Genomic DNA, 19,274 nt, shown 5'->3' with positions numbered 1-19,274 from the left:
TCTGTACCTCTCGGTGTTACAAGCCCTACTGCATAGAGCCAAATTAATCCATGCCATGCACTGATGAGGATCAAACAATCCGAAACAGCCTGTATGCATGTTGGATTATTATGGCTCTGTACAAATTAACAAGCTGACACATCATTGCATTCCATCGGTTCTGGAGGTGTGTTTAGCTTCTAAGGGTACAATGGTTAATTTGCATATATTCAGCAGTGATGCCCTGGGAGACATCTCAAGCTCACGCCAACCTGAATTATAGCAAACTTTTGTTTTTGATTGCAGTAAATGATAGAATAACTCGGCTGCATTCTACAGAGCCGCCAGCAGGGGGAGGCGGAGCTCTCGGAACTCTTTGTAAACAAACTACAACTCCCGGAGACGCTGAAAAAGAAACTCAGCCTCTGATTGGCCGGCGGGTGACAGCGATCTATGCAGAAGCACAGGGTGGTGAACATTAGCTGGGTGGGGTTGGGGTGACAGTGGGCTGGAATAGGTGCAGAGTGAAGCGGCGATAGGCTGGTGGTGACAGAAGGGCGGGGATTGGTTGACAGGAGGTGGGGACAGCCTGCGGGTGGCGGAGGCAGAGATGGCCCTGCGCTGGTGGCGGAGCTGCTGTTGGGTGACCGGGCTGAGGGGATCCGTCCTGACCGCCCGGAGAAGCTGCGTGACCCGAGCTGTGGAGGAGGCTCAGGTAACATCTCCTGGTTTGCATGCCCCGCCCCAACCATGCATGCTTGCCTGTCCATGCTCTGTGCTGACTGCACTGCCTAAGTGCCTATATCCCTCCTCTGTGCTCTGTGTTGACTGCACCGCCTGTGTCCCCCTCTGTATTCTGTGCTGACTGCACTGCCTGTATCCCTCCTCTGTGTTCTGTGCTGACTGCTCTGCCTGTGTCCCCTCATCTGTGCTCTGTGTGCTGACTGCACCACCACCTGTATCCCTCCTCTGCGATCTGTGCTGACTGCACTGCCTAAGTGCCTATATCCCTCCTCTGTGCTCTGTGTTGACTGCACCGCCTGTGTCCCCCTCTGTATTCTGTGCTGACTGCACCACCTGTATCCCTCCTCTGTGATCTGTGCTGACTGCACCACCTGTATCAGCCTCTGTGCTGACTGCACTGCCTGTGTCCCCAACTCTGTGCTCTGTGCTGACTGTACTGCCTGTATCCCTCCACTGTGCTCTGTGCTGACTGCACTGTCTGTGCCCCCTCCTCTGTGTTCTTTGCTGACTGCACTGTCTGTGCCCCCTCCTCTGTGTTCTTTGCTGACTGCACTGTCTGTGCCCCCTCCTCTGTGTTCTTTGCTGACTGCACTGTCTGTGCCCCCTCCTCTGTGTTCTTTGCTGACTGCACTGTCTGTGCCCCCTCCTCTGTGTTCTTTGCTGACTGCACTGCCTGTGCCCCTACTTTGTGTTCTCTGATGTCTGCACTGCCTGTGTCCCTTACTATGTGCTGACTGCACTGCCTGTGCCCCCTCCTCTGTGTTCTTTACTGACTGCACTGCCTGTGCCCCTACTCTGTGTTCTCTGATGTCTGCACTGCCTGTGTCCCTTACTATGTGCTGTCTGCACTGCCTGTGTCCCCTCCTATGTGCTCACTGAACTGCCAGTATCCCCTCCTCTGTGCTCACTGAACTGCCAGTATCCCCCCCTCTGTGCTCTGTACTGACTGCACTGTCTGTATCCCTTTTCTGTGTTCTGTGCTCACTGCACTGCTTGTATCTCCCCTCTGTGCTGACTGCACTGCCTGTGCCCCCTCCTTTGTGCTTTGACAAACAGTAGAATGCAGTCAATTATTCAGGATACCGACTTTTACGTTTAGGCCTGTTTTACACATGAAATGTGCATTTGCGGTGCGATGACGCATCACACCACAACCCACAAAATATCAATCATATAACCCTGCAGCAGTGCGCTGACAGGGTCATATGCATAGCATCGCACCCCCCGCACGCCTCTCACAGCCCCTCGCCCAGTGATGTGTCCCCTGCTGAACAGGAAGTACGTCACTGGGATTTCCAGGGATTCCATCGAATTCCGCCGTTCCGCGCAACTCTGCTGACAACCTTTTTAAAAGATTTGTGACACCCATTAACTTACATTTCTCCACCGGCGCTAACGCGCTGTTGTCCCTGCATCTGCTCAGCGGTGGATTGGGCCCTACATACCTACACTGTTTAGCTATGTGGCATTCTCCTTCCAGAGCCCAGGTATATTTTGTACTGGCTTCAGAATTCTCAGAAACATTCCGCAGAGCTACATCTGACAGGACTAAAGATGTCGCCACTAGTGATACATTTCAGAATGTAAATATTGCTGTGTATTGGTATGTAGCCCCGCCCTTCCAGTGATGCTTTGCCTAGGCTGTTTAGCTTTGCAGAATTCTCCTCCCAGAGCTGGGAGGCCGGCTATGTTTTTGTAGTGACATTAGAACTGTACTGACATTAGAGTTCTCTGTAAATGAACATTCCTGCGGAGATCACCTACCAGTAATAAATATGTCACCACCTGTGATAAATGTCAAAATGTAAAGGGGCCCATACACCTAACGATTTTCCCACCGATATACAGCATATTTGATCACTGTGATCGAATCTGCTTTGAAATCGTTGCGAAAACGATGACAGAACGATCGATTTCCATCCGAAATCAATAGTTTCTGTCGATCCGTCCGTGTGGAAGATTTTGCTCGATCGCCGCCGGGTCGGGAGTGTGTCGATAGCGGCGTTCGAATGCCCGACGACCGATGCTAGCTGCAATACATTACCTGTTCCGGCGGCGCGTTTCCCTGCTCTCCGCTGTCTTCTCCTCCGTCCTGGGCTCCAAGTCCAGCTGGCTTCACTGAACTTCCTGTCCTGACAGGAAGTTTGAACAGTAGAGCGCTCTCTACTGTTCCCCGGACAGGAAGTTCAGTAATGAAGACAGCGGAGACCGGGGGACACGCGCCGGCGGATCAGGTAATGTATAGCTGGCGGGGGGGGGAGCAATTGCTTTAGCTTCACCGATTTGAAATCGGTTTCATGCTGAAATCGATTCACAATCTGTTTGCAGTAAAGGCAGCCATACGATCCCTCTCTGATCGATCAGATACTGTGCTGGACTATCTCTATGGACATATTTTATTTATATACACGCACACACCCACTAGAACGTAGACCAGTGGTCCTCAAACTAAGGCTGAATGCGGCCCGCCAAGGCTTTTTCACTGCCCCTCCCCCCCAAACACATAATGTATAACACAGATGTAGCCCATTGCACCTTTGAATATTGGCGGCCCGCATATAGAATAGCAGTGCCACCCATCCACATACTGTAGAGACCAGCAAGCAGTCATTCCCTGGTTTCCAATGCAATTTTGCATCAGGTGACACTGCTGTCCAACTGGATGGCTGGTTGTCAACTGGGTATGCTTCACTGTCTGGTGCACAAAGACATTGTTCGGGCGCCGCATGACTGAATGGCTGCTGCTGGGGGTTCTCCTCTGGGCATGGTTGGGTTGAACAATGCCTGGATTCAATGTAATGTTTTTCAACATCACTTAATGTTCCGGCCCTTCCAATGTGAAGTATGTTGACCCGGCCCTTGACCGAAAAAAATGTTTGGGGACCTCTGACCTAGACTATTCTCTTCCTATTCACACGATTGAGAGAGGCCACATGTACTTGGCATGGAGCACCAAACTGGCCAGACGTGTCCCTGAGTGGGCTCTCTTGCTGGAGCGTAACTACAAATCATGCTCCCCCCCCCCTCCCCCAGCAAAACGTTGATGGGGACCCCAGAAATGGATTGATATAATGGGGCCCTAGGCAAGCTAGTAGATTTGGTCTTTTTTGTAAGCTGAAATGGAAATAGGTTAGAGAAGGTGGCTGGTGGGCCCCTTGGCACCAACTTGACCCCAGGCACCTGCCTAGGATGCCTGGTGGATGATCCTGCTCTGCCCCCCCCCCTCCCCCCCCTTAGTAGAGGAAGGGTAGGTTAGTAGTTGGAGCCCCCTGACAGCTCTGGCCCTACTGCTGTAGTTACTCCACTGGTAGCTTGCTCTGTATGTTCTATACAGTGATATATAAACTACTGTGTATATTAGGAGGGAGGAAGTTGTGCAGCAGAGTTTCCCATGGACGTCTCCCCAGTAATTGGATGCCTGGCTGGGGTCATGTGACCGGGATTAGTGCATTAGAATAGGCAGTGTGTTTTCATAGAGCTCACATTCCTGTGTGTGATTGTCCCAGCTGATTGTGTAATGCAGATTATGCATATTTGCTTATACTGTGTTCCTATTCTTAGTACACCAGAAGAAAGAGGGATATTGAGGCTGCCATATTTATTTCCTTTTAAAGGAATTATCAGAATCAATTTTATTTCGCCAAGTAAGTTTGCACCTACAAGGAATTTGTCTTGGCAGTTGCTTAACAAACACAAACAAAAACAATACAAGGACGGACAGTGTGAATATTACAAGTTAAAGGGGCACTATGGCGAAAAATTGAAAAATTGAAAATATGTGCAAACACATACAAATAGGAAGTAGTTTTTTCCAGAGTAAAATGAGCCATAAATTACTTTTTTCCTATGCTGCTGTCACTTACAGTAGTTAGTAGAAATCTGACAGAAGTGACAGGTTTTGGACTAGTCCATCTCTTCATAGGGGATTCTCAGCAAGGCTTTTATTCTTTATAAAGATATACCCTAAAAAGGATTTAAACAATGATACTGGCCAGCTTCCCTGCTAGCTACACAGTTTTTTTGACAGTTGGACAGAGCAACTGCCATTCACTAAGTGCTTTTGAAAATAAATAAATCCCTGAGAATCCCCTATGAAGAGATGGACTAGTCCAAAACCTGTCGCTTCTGTCAGATTTCTACTACCTACTGTAAGTGACAGCAACATAGGAGAAAAGTAATTTATGGCTCATTTTACTCTGGAAAAAATGTACTTCTTATTTGTCTATGTTTGCACATATTTAAAATTTGACAATTTTTCGCCATAGTGCCCCTTTAAAGACATTATAAGTATAGTGGCAGTAAGCAATGTGAGAATTGTTCATTTACAGTTCTGTGCTGATTACTATCAAGTCCTAGCAGCTCTAACGTGGTTCAGCATTAAGTATGGCTACCGCTTGAGGAAAAAAGCTGTTCCTGTGTCTGGAGGTTTTGGTAGCGATTGACCGGATTCTTACTCCTGAAGGCATGCGCTGGAAGATGGAGTGAGCTGGGTGAGAGGCGTCAGAGGCAATTTTGGTTGCTCTCTTTCTGCACCTGCTAGTGTAAAGATCCTGCAGGGAAGGTAAGCTACAGCCAATTATCCTTTCCGCTGTTCGGATGATGATGATCTGATAGCAATAAGCTTGGCCACTGAGTGATGTATGGGACAAGGTTAACACATTTTTTCTGAAGTGGCTTTTTAAAGCAATCTGAGAAATTCGGGAAATCGCGTCACTTTCGCAATTATGCAAATCATGGGCACCTTGCACTTCCGCAAAGTCTGCTGGGGACATACGAATAACCAGCGGGAACCTGCGGAATGGGAGGGATAAGATGGAGGCGTCCAAATGGGCAAGAGGGGGTTAAGGTGCAGCCTGCTTTATCCCCCACAGTATACATAGTTTACAAACCCCCTTAGGTTTGTACACGTCTGGCAAAAGCACACGACCAATCTGACGACTTGACCAACCACATGACCAAGCTATTGCACGACTTGTATTTTCCAAGCACCAACTAACTGAATGACCAACTCATGTGCATATGCAAGCGGAACGACTGACAACACGATGTGGCCGCATTCAAAAGACGTACAAGTCATTCAGTTTGTACACACGGAGCTAAATGCACGTTATCAGCCCAATGGTCGTGTGAGTTGATTCGCCGGTTGGATCGGACAAACCGCCTGTTATCAGTCACTGGTCTAGTCATTTATCATGCATACACACGCCCAGCTATTGTCCAACAAACCAAGTTTGGATGATAGTTGGGTGGAAAAATTGCACGTGTGAACGTACCTATCGCTTGACAATTAAAAAAAAAAAAAAAATACTGCTCAGATGGCTGTAATGGCCCATACTCACGGGCAACTTTTTGGCCTGTCGCCAGCACACGTGAGCGTGTGCGCGACAGGCCAGCAACAGCTCGTCGCCAGGTCCCTCCGCATACACACGGCGGAGGGACCTGGCAACTGATGCGGCGGAAGCTGTCGCTGTTGCGCCTCCCCCCGCTGGAAGCCCAATGTATTACGTATCTTGTTGCTGTCGCTAGTCCGCGTACTCACGCGGACTAGCGACAGTTGCGGCGGAGTTGCGGTGGCGACTGTCGCCAGGCAATTGAGCGGTTCAATCGCCCGGCGACATCAGCGACAAGCGACAGTACGGGGTGCGCGCCCGTGCAACGCCGCATACTCACGGGCGACCTGTCGCGGCGACATTTGTAGCCCGTGAGTATGGGCCATTAGATTATGTGGTGTGCCGGGTGCTGATCCTGGGAAAGTGTAAATAAATGATATCTCTGCGGGAGAACCGGAGGTGTCTAAAGATCAGAGAATAAGAGCCGCTCCTGGATTATCTCCAGCTGCAAGTGAAATGAGGTCAACACAGATGTTATTGCTTTTTGGTGCAAAGTTCTGCCGCTCGGTGTGTAAATTTCCTGAATTCTCCATTCTGCTTTTGTGAGACTGACAGACCTGACCACCAGCTACTGATCCCCTCACTAAGGCTAGGCTCACACTGTGCCTGACTGCCGGTTACTGATCACCTCACTAAGGCTAGGCTCACACTGTGCCTGACTACCGGTTACTGATCCCCTCACTAAGGCTAGGCTCACACTGTGTCTGACCACTGGTTACTGATTCCCTCACTAAGGCTAGGCTCACACTGTGCCTGACCGCTGGTTACTGATCCCTTCACTAAGGCTAGGCTCACACTGTGCCTGACTACCAGTTACTGATCACCTCACTAAGGCTAGGCTCACACTGTGCCTGACTGCCAGTTACTGATCACCTCACTAAGGCTAGGCTCACACTGTGCCTGACTGCCAGTTACTGATCCCCTCACTAAGGCTAGGCTCACACTGTGCCTGACTGCCGACTACTGATCACCTCACTAAGGCTAGGCTCACACTGTGCCTGACTGCCGGTTACTGATCCCCTCACTAAGGCTAGGCTCACACTGTGCCTGACTGCCGGTTACTGATTCCCTCACTAAGCCTAGGCTCACACTGTGCCTGACCGCTGGTTACTGATCCCTTCACTAAGGCTAGGCTCACACTGTGCCTGACTACCAGTTACTGATCACCTCACTAAGACTAGGCTCACACTGTGCCTGACTACCGGTTATTGATCACCTCACTAAGGCTAGGCTCACACTGTGCCTGACTGCCAGTTACTGATCCCCTCACTAAGGCTAGGCTCACACTGTGCCTGACTGCCGGTTACTGATCCCCTCACTAAGGCTAGGCTCACACTGTGCCTGACTGCCGGTCACTGATCCCCCTCACTAAGGCTAGGCTCACACTATGCCTGGCTGCCGGTTACTGATCACCTCACTAAGGCTAGGCCTCACACTGTGCCTGACTGCCAGTTACTGATCCCCTCACTAAGGCTAGGCTCACACTGTGCCTGACTGCCAGTTACTGATCACCTCACTAAGGCTAGGCTCACACTGTGCCTGACCTCCGGTTACTGATCACCTCACTAAGGCTAGGCTCACACTGTGCCTGACTGCTGGTTACTGATTCCCTCACTAAGGCTAGGCTCACACTGTGCCTGACTGCCAGTTACTGATCCCCTCACTAAGGCTAGGCTCACACTGTGCCTGACCTCCAGTTACTGATCACCTCACTAAGGCTAGGCTCACACTGTGCCTGACTGCCAGTTACTGATCACCTCACTAAGGCTAGGCTCACACTGTGCCTGACTGCCAGTTACTGATCCCCTCACTAAGGCTAGGCTCACACTGTGCCTGACTGCCGACTACTGATCACCTCACTAAGGCTAGGCTCACACTGTGCCTGACTGCCGGTTACTGATCACCTCACTAAGGCTAGGCTCACACTATGCCTGACTGCCAGTTACTGATCCCCTCACTAAGGCTAGGCTCACACTGTACCTGACCTCCAGTTACTGATCACCTCACTAAGGCTAGGCTCACACTGTGCCTGACTGCCGGTTACTGATCACCTCACTAAGGCTAGGCTCACACTGTGCCTGACCGCTGGTTACTGATCCCCTCACTAAGGCTAGGCTCACACTGTGCCTGACTACCAGTTACTGATCCCCTCACTAAGGCTAGTCTCACACTGTGCCTGACCTCCAGTTACTGATCACCTCACTAAGGCTAGGCTCACACTGTGCCTGACCTCCAGTTACTGATCACCTCACTAAGGCTAGGCTCACACTGTGCCTTACCTCCAGTTACTGATCACCTCACTAAGGCTAGGCTCACACTGTGCCTTACCTCCAGTTACTGATCACCTCACTAAGGCTAGGCTCACACTGTGCCTGACTGCCGGTTACTGATTCCCTCACTAAGCCTAGGCTCACACTGTGCCTGACTGCCGGTTACTGATCACCTCACTAAGGCTAGGCTCACACTCTGCCTGACCTCCAGTTACTGATCACCTCACTAAGGCTAGGCTCACACTGTGCCTGGCTGCCGGTTACTGATCACCTCACTAAGGCTAGGCTCGCACTGTGCCTGACCTCCAGTTACTGGTCACCTCACTAAGGCTAGGCTCACACTGTGCCTGACCTCCGGTTACTGATCACCTCACTATAGCTAGGCTCACACTGTGCCTGACTGCCGGTTACTGATCCCCTCACTAAGGCTAGGCTCACACTGTGCCTGACTGCCGGTTACTGATCACCTCACTAAGGCTAGGCTCACACTGTGCCTGACTGCCGGTTACTGATCACCTCACTAAAGCTAGGCTCACACTATGCCTGGCTGCCGGTTACTGATCACCTCACTATAGCTAGGCTCACACTGTGCCTGACTGCCGGTTACTGATCCCCTCACTAAGGCTAGGCTCACACTGTCCAAATGCACTACACAGTGTTAACATGGATCCATGCAGGTTCTGTTGCATGTATGTCTGTGCACATCATTCACATACCCTCTGTAGGGCATCCAGTAGGAATTTGCTATGAAACTTTCACTTTTGCCTTTAGGCCTCTTTTGCACTGAGAGACTTTCTTTGCATTGCATTTCCCTTTCTGCACGCAGGGTAAAGCAACAGCAATGAAAGTGTATGGGGCCCAGTACATTTATCCCATTGCGTCGCACTGAAAGTTTCTGAATCGTGACTGGCCCACCACAAAGTCAAGAACGCGTTATCGTCGGACTTCCGCGATGACGAAAGTCTACAGGCGATGCAGAAATGTTAAATACGACGGAGAGGGTGGTAACAGGGAACACATGGTCTAGCAGGGAGTACGGGGGAAGGGGGGGGGGCTGGAGGTACGGCGCTATGCATATAACTCTGTCGACGCACTCTGCCGCAGGGTCATATGAATCTAGTATTTGACGTTGCAGTGCTAGGCAAAGGAGGCGGAGCATCGCACCTCAATGCTTGCCTCAGGTGCTTTGTCACTGTGATGTGGTACTCTACAGAGATCGTTGATATTCTGTAGAGACACGCTGAGACTTTGTACTCCTAGAAAGTTTAAGACTGTGTTCTGTACATAGTCACTGAGACTTGGTGCCACACAGAATTGCTGGGATGTTCTGGTACATTGCACATTACTTTTCCAGCAGAGGGGGCGGAGGTTAGAATATTTTGATAAATATGCATTTTTTGCAGCAATTTTCTACAGGATCCAGAGGCTTTCCTTTTCTTAAATGTGTTTTTTAACCCGAGGTTCGCCTCAGCTACACTTTAATGCAGCTCCTCCACTAATAAATATCAAAGCATTAGCCCCCATCCTCCCCCCACCTTAGATCAGTCTTCCCCTCTCTGTGGGATAAGCAATACCCTCTGTGGTGTAAATCCAGTTATTGGGCAGTAATTGCAGCCTGCATGGTCGGTCCCGTGCAATTATTCATCAGTAACCTCATATGACTGTCATCCCTGGCGACGGCTGTAACCTGATGACACGGTGTGATGGATACGCAGGGAATCAATGTGACAGGTCCACATCCTGCCACATGACCGGCCTCCAATACAAGACCCACAACTCCCCAGAAGAGATGGTGGAACGCCTGCTTCTGTACATCTGACCTAATCCACAGATTACAGCTTCGTTCTGTGGCTCCCTGCGGTCCGGACGCACCAGACTGTATGCGTCCTCATTTCCTGACCTTAAAGCGAACCTGAAATAAGTTTTTTAGAAAAAGAGTTTCACTTACCTGGGGCCTCTCCCATCCCCCTGCAGCCGTTCTGTGCCTTCGGGGGTACACAACGATCCTCTGCCATGGCTCAGTTTCTCTTTGTTCAGTCGCAGTCCATTGCGCCTGTGCGGCCCTGACCATGCTGGTTCTCATTTGCACTTGCGGGGAGCATCCTGCGCAGGCGCAGTAGAGATTTCTCATACTGTGCCTGCGCAGGATACTTCCAGCTGCAGGAGTTCGAACGAGAATGCACGTAGCCAGGGCCACGCAGGCACAGTGGCCATCAACTTGTAAGTCGGTGGTGAAGAAACAGACCCGCTTCGGGAGACCGTAGGATTTTTGAGGACCGGCATGGGACAGGACGACTGCACAGGGCTTGGAGAAGCCCCAGGTAAGTGGAACTTTTTTTTTTTTTTTTTTTTTTTTTTTTTGCTTATTTCAGGTTTGTTTTAAAGTGGAGCTGAACTCTTGCATAGGACAGAAGAAAAACATGGAGAAATGCACCCTGCATGTATTTAGAGAATTTAGCCTATTTCCCCCTCATCTGTGACTAATCACCAGTGTAATTTGATCTCTCAGTGGTGTCAGCTGACTGCCTCTGCAGAGGTGCTGATCGGTAAACACAGAATGTTAACGATATGTCTGCTTCCATGAAAGCAGGAAGAAGACACACTGCAGATTTATTGCAGGATTGTAACTAAGAAATGTTTGCGTATCTTTTAGAGCAGAGAGGAAGTTCTGAGTTCAGGTCCGCCTTAAACGTCATCATATCATTGCAGTCACTCGAGTTGGGAAAAAGTTTTCAGCGGCCATGTGCAACACTAAGGGCCTTTTCACATTGAGGTGGTGCAGTATTATTACCGCACCCCACCGCCGGGCAATGGAGACTTTCATACTTGCGCGGTACAACGCGATGGAAGTGCCGTTTTCGACGCCTCTTTGACTCAAATCAACAAATACGTTAACGCTGCGGCGAGTTGAGGCAATCTGCGTAAGCCTGGAAGGAATGTGCAGAAGCGTATTTTAACATTAAGTGTGCGTCACTTCTTGCTTGGCCGGTGGCCAGACAGGGAACCCCTCACAATAGCGCGGCGTTCCCTGGAAGACCTGTTTTTAACGGTGCGACGCATTGCTGCCGCTGGTTTCCGGTGCGAAACCATCCCCAGGATGCCCATGTCCAATTTCCTGAATATTAACTGGCCGATCAGAAACCATCTTACAGACCAACAGACGGGAAAATGATTAGCAATCCAGTCAGACTAAGGCCTGGTGCACACCAAGCGTTTTTGGTAGCGTTTTCAAAACCGCTGCCACCTGTGAAAACGCTTGGCTAATGTATCTCAATGGGATGGTGCACACCAGCGGATTGAGGTTTTAAGCAAACCGCAAACGTGGGTCCTGCAGCACTTTTGCGGTTTGCAGAAGCGTTTCTGCCTCAGTGTAAAGTATAGGAAATGCTCAAACGCTAGATCAGAGCGGTTTTCCAGGCGTTTTTGTTACATAAGCTGTTCAGTGACAGTTTTACTGTAACAATATTTGTTATCTGCTACACAAAAACATTCCAAAAAACACTAGGCATGTTTAGAAAACCCCTCTAAACATGCCTAGAATCGCTCTGAAATCTGCTCCAAAAACCTCTAGCGTTTTGCGGATCTGCTAGAGGTTTTTGGTGTGCACTGGGCCTTAAAGAACTGCTCTGAAATTCAGATCAATGGAACTATAGCTCGTCATTGATTGTTACCATTACTGGCACAGGATCCAATCGTTCAAGAGATTGTACTGTTACTGTGCATCTTAAAGTAAAACCATTATGGTTTAAAAAAAAAATAAAAAAAAAATCAAAATCTGATACCTACCAATGGAGAGGGAAGGCTCTGGCTCCTACAGAGCCTTCCGTTTCCTCTCACAGTCCCCTTGTTCCAGCTCTGTCACTCCTGTTAGCTGTTTTCCACTGACTGGTCAAGAACAGCTCCGTCAGCCTCCGGGAGCCCTTGGAAACCCTCTTGAACTGCTTCCGAAGACGAGCTCCTCTGCACTGTGCATGTGGGAACGCGCTCTTGCACCTGCGCAATGTGGAGCCGCCCGTTTTCAGCCACTCACGGGAGTGCTTCCGCGGCCTTCTATGGTGGCAAATTTCCGTGAGAGGAACAGGGAGGCTCATTAGGACCCAGAGCTTTCCCTCTCCATCCAGTATCCAACCACAACAGATTTGCTTTAAGTAAACCTGTAATCAAAAAAAATTCCTCTGGGGGGTATTTACCTCAGGAGGAGGAAGCCTCTGGATCCTAATGAGGCTTCCCCATCCTCCTAAGCCTCGGTGGTCCAGCGCTGGCGGCCCTGGAACAGCACACATGTAAATATTTACCATCTGCGCTTCTACGCAGACACAGTATCGGCTTTCCGATCAGCTCCGGTGGCAACAGCCGCGCCCAAACGGGTCTACTGCGCAGACACAGGCAACTCAAACCTGCGCAATAGACACTGTTTTGGCAGATAGACTGAGCAATTGCAGTAAAGTAAGAGCTTTTGTAAATGAAAAAAAATTACTGAGAATCCCCCAGGAGGAGATAAACTAGTCCTAAACCTAGCAGATCTGTCAGATTTTCACTATATACTGTAAGGCTACTTGCACACTAAGACGTTGCGTTAGGTGCCACGTTAAGGTCGCATAACGTGCACCTAACGCGGCGCCTGGTGCTCTTCTATGTGGACGTCAGAGTGAGCCGCGTTGTGCAGCTCACTCTGGCGTCCGTGATGCGTACTCTTGTGCGCATGCGGCATCACGTGGTCCTGCCGGCCAATCACCACACAGAGCGGCCACTCCAGGAAGTAAACACTGCACGTCACAACGCGCAGTGAATATTAATTAGCCATGTGCCCGGCCGCTCTCCGCTCCTCCCCAACCTGACTGAGCATGTGCAAACAGTCTAATGCGGCTTAAGCCGCTCTAACGCCGTAGCATGCTGCACCTCCTTAAAGAGAATCTGTATTGTTAAAATCGCACAAAAGTAAACATACCAGTGTGTTAGGGGACATCTCCTATTACCCTCTGTCACAATTTCGCCGCTCCTCGCCACATTAAAAGTGGTTAAAAACTGTTTTTAAAAGTTTGTTTATAAACAAACAAAATGGCCACCAAAACAGGAAGTAGGTTGATGTACAATATGTCCACACATAGAAAATACATCCATACACAAGCAGGCTGTATACACCCTTCCTTTTGAATCTCAAGAGATCATTTGTGTGTTTCTTTCCCCCTTCAGCTCTCATCCACTGAAGTGTCAGGCTGTTTCTTCCTGCAGAGTACAGACAGCTCTGCCTGTATGTAATTCCTCAGTATATGAAAGCCCAGCCAGCTCAGAGGAGGATTTATCCAGCTTGTAAAAGATAAGAGAGAAGAGAGAAGCTGTCCTAATCTAAATAATACACAGGCAGTGTGCAGAGAGGGGCCTGGAGGGGGGAGATGCATCACAGAACCACAACACTGAAGAACTTGGCAGCCTTCCAGACACAGGCTGACAAGTCTGACAAGAGAGAGATAAGTTGATTTATTACAGAGATGGTGATAGTATAAAGTGCTGCAGTTAGCCAGAACACATTAGAATAGCTTTTGGAACTTGTAGGATGATAAAAAACAGGATGCAATTTTTGTTACGGAGTCTCTTTAAGAACGTGCAGTGTTACATGTAACGCAACGTGGGCTGTGTGAACAGCCCACTTGTGTTACATTTCTGTGCGCTGGGGAGCGTTAAAGGCTGCACTAACGTGCGCCTGTAACGTCTTAGTGTGTAAGCAGCCTAAGTGAAACCAACATAGGAAAAATTTAATTTATAGTGCATTTTATTCAGGGGGAAAAGTACCTTTTTTTTTTTTTTTTTTTTTTTTTTTTTTTTGCATGTATTTTAAATATTACATTTTTTCACGATAGTTGACCTTTAATAGAAATGAATTTCTGTTTAGCTTTGGTAGTTGTGCACTGTTGGCATTGCTGTTGCACAGGACGGGCCTGATTTGTCGGCCCTACAAACAGGACCTTTGGATTGTGGCGGTGTGAATCTGTCACACGGTAACCACTAACTGGTTAAATATTATCAGCGCGTCCTTTCTCCACTTTCCTGCAGCTGGGTGATAAGCTGCTGACAGAGGAGTGGTGGCCTGCAGAGTTCTGTGCTATCTGGTGACGAGCAGCATGGAGGCCGCGGACGGGGCCCGGCCAACGCAAAACAGAAAAAACATTGTAACTAAGTCATCCATTTATACGGGGGAGTGGCCTTGTGCATTGCCTGATTTCATTAAAATTGGTCATACTTCTTAAAGGTCCCCATAGATCGAGCGATGATGGGCAGATTCGGCCAAGTGATGAATTTCTCTGATTGACTGATTGGAGAGAGATCTGTCAGCTGCCCATACACCGCAGGCCGATTCCCTATTTCAGCATCAGATCTCTCAGGAATCAGCCAAGTTCGCCACTGACCCGCTAGTGTATAAATGTGCCCCCCCCCCCCATGTGCACAGTTATACATTACCTGTCCAATATCGCCCATCGCGCAGTAACCATCCGTCTTCGGAATCCCGCTTCTCCATTAGAGCTATACACGCCACCGACGTATAGCACGGGTGAGGTCACGCGCCATGTACTATACACCGGAGGCGTGTAGAACGCTAATGGAGCAGCAGAATTCTGAAGACGGATGGGCATCGCACGGTGGACAATATTGGACAGGTAATGCATAAATGCATACATGGGGGGAGGGGGGGGGGCATTTGTACACTAAAGTGGGATAGCGCCAAGGGTTTTGTCGTGTTCTTCACTCGTACCGATATCGCTCGTTAACGCCGTGCACCCCATCGACCAAGACGGCCCAACTTTTTGCACCATGTTTGATTGATACATGCAACCAATATCGGCCCAAAATTAGTTGCATTGTTGATCAAGAATGCTCAGGGCAGCACCAATTTTTATCCGGTTCATTAATTATCAAATCGGATGGTCGATCAGCCAAGTTAAGAGATGTATGGCCACCTTAAGGTGCCCATATATCGCTCGATCTGCCAATAGTTTGCCCATTAATCAGACACCTGAAACAAGCATGTTGATAATCCAGTCAGACTTCAGTCAGAAAAATTTGATCTGCATGCTTCTTCAGGGTCTATGACAAAAAACTATTAGAAGCAGAGGGTCAGCAGGACAGCCAGGAAATCTGTGTTTAGTATAAATAAATATGTCAGCCTCCACATCCTTCTCACTTCAGCAATCTCCATGGGCACAGTGGTGTCATGTGACATGCTGGCACATACTGATGGCAGATCACATGACACCACTGTGGCCGTGGTGATCAGTGCTGGAAAGTGCGATTGGGTGAGTTAAAGTTGTAAATGGGCACCACACAAAATTTTGGAGGAAAGGAGGTGAGGAGAAGAACCGAAACCACCAACGTGCAGGATGCGGCCCACAGGCCATAGTTTGCCCAGCACTGGTCTATCCTCTCTCCCTCACCACTGCCCTCCAGTGCCTGGAATCTCACTGTCCTCATGTCACATGTAATTACACAACACAGGAGAAGCAGGCACTAGAGGACAACAGGCCATGTGTAAGTAGCCTAAACTATTGCGTATTTTGCTTTGTTTCTGATATTGTGTTCTGCCCATTGCAGTATCTGCGGAGTGAATAACTGGGTTTTGATTATGAGTTCTTCCTGGTCCTCGTTTCTGGAAATATCCCGGTCAGCGTCTGCTGTTGCCTTAATATTTTTCACTATAGGTTTTGGTTGTGTCTCTTTCCCACTTAAAAAAAGTTAGGAATTTCACTGCTTTAAGGTGCCCATTAATGGTACAATCTCCCAAACGATTGACCATACAATCGATCGGATACCATTAATTGTGCTGATGACAGTGAACAATTGTTCTATTGATCGATCGATCCATCGATCAAAATTTCAGAATTATAATTTTAGTCTGTTCGGATTGCTTATAATTTTTCCCTCTGTTGATTTGCCAGAACTATTGTTTCCGATCAATCGCAATGATCGGAGGGACGATTACTTGGGAAATTGGATCGTTAATGGGCATCTATATTAATTCAACCTTATTCTGTCCGTCCGTCCGTCCCCCCCCCCCCCCCCCCCCCCCTCTCCAGGGCAGCAGGTAGATGTGTAGCCTGCTCTCCCATCTGCAGGTTGGGCATTCAGACTCTATATTCTCCCGTCTGCAGGCCGGGGATTCAGACTTTGTTCTCCTATCTGCAGGCCGGGGAGTCAGACTCTATTTTACTGTCTGCAGGCCGGGGATTTGGACTCTATTCTCCCATTCAGGCCAGGGATTCAAACTCCATATTCTCCCATCTGCAGGCCGGGGATTCAGACTCTCTATTCTCCCATATGCAGGCCAGGGATTCAGACTCTATATTCTCCTGTCTCCAGGCCGGGGATTCAGACTCTATATTCTCCCATATGCAGGCCAGGGATTCAGACTCTATATTCTCCCATATGCAGGCCAGGGATTCAGACTCTATATTCTCCTGTCTCCAGGCCGGGGATTCAGACTCTATATACTCCCATATGCAGGCCAGGGATTCAGACTCTCTATTCTCCCATATGCAGGCCAGGGATTCAGACTCTATATTCTCCTGTCTCCAGGCCGGGGATTCAGACTCTCTATTCTCCCATATGCAGGCCAGGGATTCAGACTCTATATTCTCCTGTCTCCAGGCCAGGGATTCAGACTCTATATTCTCCCATATGCAGGCCAGAGATTCAGACTCTATATTCTCCCATATGCAGGCCAGGGATTCAGACTCTATATTCTCCTGTCTCCAGGCTGGGGATTCAGACTCTATATTCTCCCATATGCAGGCCAGGGATTCAGACTCTATATTCTCCTGTCTCCAGGCTGGGGATTCAGACTCTCTATTCTCCCATATGCAGGCCAGGGATTCAGACTCTATATTCTCCTGTCTCCAGGCCGGGGATTCAGACTCTCTATTCTCCCATATGCAGGCCAGGGATTCAGACTCTATATTCTCCTGTCTCCAGGCCGGGGATTCAGACTCTCTATTCTCCCATATGCAGGCCAGGGATTCAGACTCTATATTCTCCCATATGCAGGCAAGGGATTCAGACTCTATATTCTCCTGTCTCCAGGCCGGGGATTCAGACTCTATATTCTCCCATATGCAGGCCAGGGATTCAGACTCTCTCTATTCTCCCATATGCAGGCCAGGGATTCAGACTCTATATTCTCCTGTCTTCAGGCCGGGGATTCATACTTCAGGACTGGTTTCTTGTGTTACGGCTTTACTTTACTTAGTAATCCACACAATCCCAGTTTAATATTAAGCAAGCAAGAGTTCAGTGGATTATTTGAGGATTTAACCACCCTGGCGTTCTGATTAAATCGCCAGGGTGGCTGCGGGAGGGTTTTTTTTAAATAAAAAAAAAACTATTTCATGCAGCCAACTGAAAGTTGGCTGCATGAAAGCCCACTAGAGGGCGCTCCGGAGGCGATCTTCCGATTGCCTCCGGCGCCCAGAATAAACAAGGAAGGCCGCAATGAGCGGCCTTCCTTGTTTTGCTTATATCGTCGCCATAGCGACGAGCGGAGTGACGTCATCGACGTCAGCCGACGTCCTGACGTCAGCCGCCTCCGATCCAGCCCTTAGCGCTGGCCGGAACTTTTTGTTCCGGCTACGCTCGGCTCAGGCGGCTGGGGGGACCCTCTTTCGCCGCTGCTCGCGGCGAATCGCCGCAGAGCGGCGGCGATCAGGCAGCACACGCGGCTGGCAAAGTGCCGGCTGCGTGTGCTGCTTTTTTATTTCATTAAAATCGGCCCAGCAGGGCCTGAGCGGCAGCCGCTGGCGGTGTTGGACGAGCTGAGCTCGTCCAGACCGCTCAGCTGGTTAAAGGAAATTACTTTGAGATTAGAACAAACGACATCAATGCAGAGCAGCTCTGCTCAGTGATTGCAAGTTGTAGCTGAAAAGATGATTGGAGTAAAATAAAGATCGCTCTGATGGGGGTGATACTGTCGGAGTCCAGGCACCCACCGAGCCATTCTCACATTTATGGTATACTAGCTGATTGCCCGGGTATGTATTTGGCTGGTGTTGGCTCCACCCACTTTTTCTAACCCTAACACACAATTACTCAATGACCAAGTTTGTGAGCTTTGTAGTCTTTGGCATCAATAATTTGCATTGAAATGAAAAAATCTGATGGGTTGTTTGTGGCTCCACCCCCTTTTCTGAATTTGAACCCCAGTCACCCAATGACCAACTGTACCAGGTTTGAGGACTGTACCATTAACAGTGCAAGAATGGTAGCAATTAAATATTCCCTTGAAAAGCAATAGGTGAAGCTTTATACACTTTGGTATGCTCCACCCACTTTTCAGAATATTAATCCCATTCACTGAGTGACCAACTGTGCAAAGTTTAAGAACCCTCCCATTAACAGTGTAAGAATGGCTGCAGTTTACATTTTCCCAGTGAAATTTGTATTTGTCTCCACCCACTGATTGCCCGGCGTTGCCCGGGTATGTATTTGACTTGTGTTGGTTCTGCCCACTTCTTCTAACCCTAACACACAAACACTCAATGACCAAGTTTGTGAGCTTTGGTGTCTTTAGCATCAATAATTTGTATATTCCCATAGAAATTAAACAAATCAGATTTGCTGTTTGTGGCTCTGCCCCTCTCCAGCATTTGAACCCCAGTCACCCAACGACCAACTGTAGCAGGTTTGAGGCATCTGCTATTACCGGTATAAGAATGGCAGCAATTTAAATATTCCCCTTGAAAATCAACAGGTGCATTTTGTTTGGCTATTATAGGCTCCACCCACTTCCCTGAAGATTAATCTCAGTCACCCAGTGACCATCTGGGCAAAGTTTGGGAATCCTGCCATTAACAGTGTAAGAAGGCCTGCAGTCTACATTTTCCCAGTGAAATTTGTTTTTTGCTCCGCC

General features: G+C 48.9%; 1 protein-coding gene across 2 annotated transcripts in view; it reads left to right on the top strand.

Moving 5' to 3' along the window:
• Positions 1-522: 522 nt before the first annotated feature.
• The window catches only part of MOCS1 (molybdenum cofactor synthesis 1), an 87,176-nt gene continuing 68,424 nt past the window's right edge, over positions 523-19,274 (top strand). For both annotated transcript variants that reach the window (XM_068232722.1, XM_068232723.1), the window contains exon 1: positions 523-694. In XM_068232722.1, coding sequence (XP_068088823.1) covers positions 590-694 — 105 coding nt within the window. In that variant the 5' untranslated portion in view covers positions 523-589. The remainder of the gene's footprint in view (positions 695-19,274) is intronic.

The sequence above is a fragment of the Hyperolius riggenbachi genome, chromosome 4 (assembly GCF_040937935.1).
Source record: "Hyperolius riggenbachi isolate aHypRig1 chromosome 4, aHypRig1.pri, whole genome shotgun sequence".
In the NCBI taxonomy this organism is placed as follows: Eukaryota; Metazoa; Chordata; class Amphibia; order Anura; family Hyperoliidae; genus Hyperolius; species Hyperolius riggenbachi.
Note: the sequence above shows the minus strand (reverse complement) of the source record. Positions and strands in the feature narration are given on the sequence as shown.